The following is a 6274-nucleotide window of genomic DNA, read 5'->3' on the forward strand; positions in this document are numbered from 1 at the left end:
CAGTGGTGGGTATCCGTTGATGGTATTTAATATTCCTTTTTAGCACACCATCAAATGTGTATGAGCTAGTTATTGAAATCAGGTAACTTACAGTACTTTTTAATAAATGTTAAATAGAATAACAGAGTTAGGTTCAATAAACGTTTTAATAGAGTCAAGAGTTTAATGACCAAACATATAACGATGAAAAATATATTTAAAGATAGAGTCAAGGTACAATATAAACTACATAAGACATTACGATATTTCAGTGCGATAACAATTTAAGCAACATAAACATTACTTTTAAAGCTTCATCTTATTAAAGGACTAAGATAGATGTAGCAAACTTTTTTTTAAAGAAATGTTAAAATTGAATTATTATCAGCCTTTTATGAACACACACTTAACAGCAGATGGTGGATACTCATTTGAAATTAATTTTGTCAATCAAAATACCTACGATCTTTTTTACTGGCTTTATTAATACTCACGCTTCGGCAAAATAGAGAATTTAATGTCACAATTTTAAATAATTAAAGGTAGATGTCGATGTCCTATTTCTGAAGCACAAAAAGCATCCAATTATACAGAGGAGATTTGTGTTAGATCAGTGAAAAGAAGAAGATATTTTTCGACAAACATACAATGATTTAGTATATGAAAGGCCCCAGACGGACCAGGAAATAAATAACTTCATTGAGACCATAGATCCACAACACACATTCAATGTATGGGGAAAGCATTTAAAAAATGATCAAAACATTCCATTGCGTGACAGTAATAAAAAGCGCAACATGTTCAACGCCACCTAGTACCGTTTTTCAAATGTGTGTATATGTGTGTGTGTGTGCGCGCGTGTGTTTGTTTATGCGTGCGTGTGTGCGTGTATGCATGCGCGTGTGTATGTTTGTACGCGCGCGCGCGTGTGTGTGTGATAGCTATACTTAAAACGACTAACCAAACGACACTGAACGAGAGACACAAATAACACGAACACCGCAAACAGACCACAAATGCATCAAAATTGCTTTAAAAAAATGATGAGATTAACGCCTTGGAACGGTCAGTGAGACGCGAGGTCACTGGAACACGCGTTTCAAGGAGAGTTTCAAAGACATACCAGTATAGAATGGTTCCGGAGGATCAGAAAGTAAAACGCTATACACACTGAATATAAATTCAACTAAACTATTTTGAACAAAAGCGGCTTACAGTAAATCCATGTCAAATAAGCAATACATAATTATAGTTACTGCATGCTTCATGAGAGAAGAGGTTGAAGTAATAATTTTGTTCCTTATTGTCACGGCTATGCACAGCGTGCAATCAACAACGTTACAAAAAATGCAACAACTTTATTCAACTAATTATGAACTTCCGAAAATTGAAGTTAAATTGAATAAAATGTCATTGTAAGATTTAAATGATTTGCAATAAAAATACAATATAAATAAAATAAAATGATATAAATAATTCAATATCCAATAATAAAATCAGTTTCTACAATCATGTATACGCTTGTTGTTGGCTCATGATTTTCATAAACTTCATTGGAAAAAAGTTTCACCAATACCGAACGTTGTGGTACGTCTGTTAATCGTTTTGAAAAGTCAACGAAATCATTATTATACTGAACTACAAGTTGACATGAACAACAAAGAACAAATTTAGAGTTAATAACTAATTATAACTAAAATGAAAACTAACAGGAAAACGAAGCCAATCGTTGCAAGAATTAAATTGTATATTAATAATGATGTCAAACAAACTGAATAATCCGATTACTTCAAATGTTCATTTTAAACAGTAATTCTGCAAGCAATAGAATGTGTCTTATTTAAGTACTCAATATGTCAATACATATACATGTTAAGAAATAAGAAAAGATTCAAATATTCTGGACCGCACTTATACCTATGGTACAAAATGCTAAGAAGATCACTTAAAGGTAATAAGATGTTCAGGGTAAGCCTGTGTGTCATTAAATATCACAAACATTGACGGTGATTGAGAATAATTGGTCACCGAATCGTACAGAATATGCGGTGAGGATGGGTTTTTGGGAGGAGGCGTCCTCATACTATCATTTCCAGTTGTATATTCTCCGGTTAGCACGAGACATCGGTACATTCGCTTGTAACCGCTACTGTCTGGTGGCGAGTAAGTGGGAATGGCAGAATAATTTGCATCTGTAGCAAAGTATACTCCCTGCCCAATTGCAGTCACTGAAAGTAACCATTGTTATAAGTGAAAAAAGGAAATTACAACAACAAACATGTATGACTCTTTAATATTACTCGGTCATCCGTTAATTAACCAAGAAACATGAAATTGACGATATACTTGATAGCTTAGATGATATATGAAAGGACCCGTATACATAAAATGCATTTCTTAAAATATAGAAAAATACCTCGTGATAAATACATTTGAGAAACTTACGATTTTTACCACAATAAAATCTATTAAATCCATGAGCGCCGATACTAGGCACGGCGGAATGTGCGGTCCCATGCCAAAGCATACGTTCATTCATCTTTGTTCCCTTGTTGGCAATTTCCATTTGTTTTTTCTTTGCCATATACTGAGTGTATAATGTTGGATTTTGAACGCGTTCAATCTATTGTGTGAGAAAGCAAAATAAAACTACAAAGTTTCATGAAAACCAATCAGTCAATCAAGATATAAGGGACAATCACAGACTTCAAAAAATATGAGACTGTTTAAGATGTTGTAACGGCACAAAACACAACGCTCAACAACGCCACAAAACAACACTTAACTTTTATAACACTGAACTAAGAGCACCAAGCGGCGTCGACACCGGCTTGGTGGTCAGGACGAGCAGTGACCGCCACGAGGCGGAACGCAAGCCCTGCACCCGAGATCCAACCACGAGTTTTTTTATGTTGATGTTAATCTTAAAAGCAATTGCATACCGATGCTATGTTGTGTTGTCCTGCAAGAGTTGCCAAAAACTCTTTCTCCACTTTCTGATATTCCATATCTGAGCTTTGCAATTTAACAGTCTTCACCAGTTCGTCAGGTCTCATATTTGCCCAGTGGGATGGCATTTGAACACTTGTTTCTGAAAAATAGAAAACTTTCATCAAAACGCTTTAAACGCATACAGTTATCTGATTTCGCAGTAATTAATGTCTGTTTCTTATGTATTGTGACATTAGTGCCATGTTGACACTAAAATAAGCTTTGAACAATCAACTTTCAAACGCGGAACTCGTAACCATTCAGATAGCGGTTTATTTCTTTATTGCTATATCAATTCAATCAAAACTCAAACCTTTCTGAGGGTCACGTCTGAGGACATCATACTGGGTTTTCGGGCTTGAAATGTCCCACTCCTTCATACTAACAAAGTCTATCTTATACTCAGTTTGTCGGACTTTCAGTTTAATATCTTTCTCCTTCGCTTTAAAGGCTTGCTCGATCAGACGGTTTTCGTTCTTCATAAAGGGCATTTGCTTCCCTTCCTTGATAATCACCCATTGAACGATTGATGCCAACACCTCAGCATTCTCTCTTTCGTGTTTGTATTTGTCGACCTTCCTGTATATACAAACATTGCTCATTTTATTTTCACATGCATTATAACATACGTTAAATTTTGTTTCTAAAGACTTATAACGTCACAACATCATGATATCAATCACTTCTGTATATCATAACTGAAATCGTGACTTTGCGACATGATTGAATCGCTTAATTCAGCGAAAATGAACCTATTGCGAAATGAAATAAATCTACAATATATGAATTGGTACGAGCGTGTGTAAGTGAATACCTAAGAATTTCGAACACCCTTTGCTGGACATCAGATATGTTTGATACAAGTCCAACCATCTCTATATATTCCTTTTCTGGAATGATGGTGATATGACAATGGTTGTTCCTGGCGTGATCCTGCAGTTCCTTTATCTGAAAGTAGCAACGTGAACGAAATGTTATTTTCATGTGCATCAACACGTCATTCTTATTTGGCTCAACTGTGTTTTAACAATTTTGCCCCTAAATCCGAAATAAAAGAAGGGCAATACGGATGTGTTTTTTTTTCTTATTCCTGCGTACATAAAACATGTATAGCCAAACTATTTACTAAACCGCTTAGACTTTTGTATTCAACGCAGCACTTTCCTTACTTACTTTAGTAGTTTTAAAAAAGGTCGCACAATGTAAGGAATATTTTTTCTATATCTAATGTCATCCTCAAATAAAAAATAATAACATACTACAGCTGAAGTTATGAAAAGGGAGTACCTTTGTGTGCAAAGCGGTTGTTTTGTCTTATGCATGCTTTTATAATACATGTATAGCCAAACTATTTACTAAACCGCTTTGACTTTTGTTTTCAGCGCAACACGTTCCTTACTTTCTTTTGTAGTTTCAAAAAAGGTCGCACAATGTAAGGAATATTTTTTCTATACATAATGTCATCATCATAGTAATTTATAATAACATACAGCTGAAGTTAGGAAAAAGAAATACCTGAAATCTGTTAAGGCTGGGGATTTCCATATCGTGCATTTCCTTTTTCTTCCAATCGGTCATCACGGTGCTTTCAAGCTGTTTTTTAGCCTTAGCCACGTTTTGGGAAGTTTCTGCGTAAACTGTGAAGGAAATTGAATCGTCATCCGTGTTTCGAGGAGATTGTGGCATAGCCGCATGTTTTGAACTGCGTCCACTCATTGGCCCTTAAAAAACGAAAGGAGCAAAAGCTTCAGACTACGAAGGAACTGATTAACTTATCTAAATAAAATAAGTGAACATCCTATAATTGTACTTACATACTTATAACTCGAACTATTTGAAATTCACCGTAAAGAAAAGGCGGTACAATTTCCGTAGTGATTGTTGAACTATTATAAAAGTAAAAACATGCTATAATATTAGTGTTCTATATGTGACTTTTTTTGTATTGTGACACTTTGTGTCCCTCTTTCAGTGGTAAATGTTGCGTGAAATTTCATTAAAAAGTTTCTTTATTCACACTTCCGATTATCCTATACCCCCACCCTCATCCCCACCAAAAAAAAAGAAAAAGAATAAAAAAGTTAAAATAAATTGACTATGGAGAATTTAAAGAATTGAAGTTATACTATATGACTGAAGATAAATAACCTTTAACTTCTGCAGTTGGCCTGTCAAATGTCTGTTGTGGAGCTTGGTGTTTACCCATGCGGACTGTTTTGCTGAAGTTAGATCCCCTTTCTTCAATAACACAGGGGACACTCGCTTCAACTGTTTTTAGAGAATCGTGTCCTTCTCTGCTTTCAAAATAGTGCTTCACAAATCTTTTCTGTATTTCTAATGGTCCACAATGAACACTGCGTGCAATTCCGTTTAGAATTTCCTTTGCCTTCTGCACACTTTCCGATGATCCTAAAAAACAACAACAACACATATTAGTTAAGATAGTGATAAATTAACAATAGTGATAAATAAACAATACTTAACAACATTTCCCAATCTTTCAAACAAATGAATGAATATACGTGCATAAATAAATCCATTTAAAATTCACACACTATGACTGAAATAAAATTACCTTCAACTTTTATCGATCCATTTGCGTGCACTTCCCATTTCACTAAACCATTTGATTTCAGTCTATCCAAATCTCCCGTAAAATTGGACTTCAAGTGTTTTTCCATAAACTTTGCTATTGGTGCCTCAACTGAGAACTCCTCTTTATAAATGGAATTCTTTTCGCAGAACTCTTCTACAGCATCTTGTACCTGGTCCTCCATGTCGGAGGTAGTGAAAATGACAAGTTCTTTCTTATCACGTTGATATTCGACCACCAAACAATCTTTTGATTTTTGCCTCAAATCCCGCTCAATGGTTTTCCATTTTGCCGTGCTAAGCAAGTCACCAGGTGCTTTCGCTAGTGACACTGATACTTTTCCGAGTGCATTTCGAATAATGTTTTCCATTTTGTCAAAATCATTTTCATCGTCTCCAAATAATATAACAGTTTCTTTCTCGACCTCCCAGACATCGCTAAGACCCTGTTGTTTCATCTTTCGTCCGATATATTTGATAATGCGGTCCGTTTTTAACAATTCTGAACGTCCTGGTTCTACCTCAAAATTCTTTGATTTAGTGCCTTCAATTGTCTGGTACATAGCTAAAACGCAATCGGTCACGTCTTTTTTATTGCCTGTTATGATGACCTTTCCACGTTTCTCATCAAATGCTATCTCTACATTCATAAATCCATTTAAGAAGCCCGATTTTTGTATATAATTTATTTTCCACGGCGAAAAAATTACTT

The 6274-nt window shown here is 35.0% G+C and overlaps 1 protein-coding gene across 2 annotated transcripts; it reads right to left on the minus strand.

The window, feature by feature from the left end:
* Nucleotides 1-132: 132 nt before the first annotated feature.
* Nucleotides 133-6212, minus strand: LOC128212168 (protein mono-ADP-ribosyltransferase PARP14-like). 2 transcript variants are annotated; one of them, XM_052917473.1, is made up of 8 exons: nucleotides 5546-6212; nucleotides 5119-5379; nucleotides 4486-4691; nucleotides 3785-3918; nucleotides 3284-3549; nucleotides 2922-3070; nucleotides 2434-2602; nucleotides 133-2207 (listed from the first exon to the last, which is right to left on the minus strand). In XM_052917473.1, exons 1-8 carry the CDS (start codon nucleotides 6210-6212, stop codon nucleotides 1921-1923), a joined length of 2139 nt encoding a protein of 712 aa, XP_052773433.1. In that variant the 3' UTR covers nucleotides 133-1920. The 2 variants fall into 2 exon arrangements, with proteins under 2 accessions (XP_052773433.1, XP_052773432.1); XM_052917472.1 differs by having other exon boundaries at nucleotides 2425-2602.
* Nucleotides 6213-6274: the final 62 nt, after the last annotated feature.

Source organism: Mya arenaria, chromosome 12, assembly GCF_026914265.1.
Source record: "Mya arenaria isolate MELC-2E11 chromosome 12, ASM2691426v1".
NCBI lineage: Eukaryota > Metazoa > Mollusca > Bivalvia > Myida > Myidae > Mya > Mya arenaria.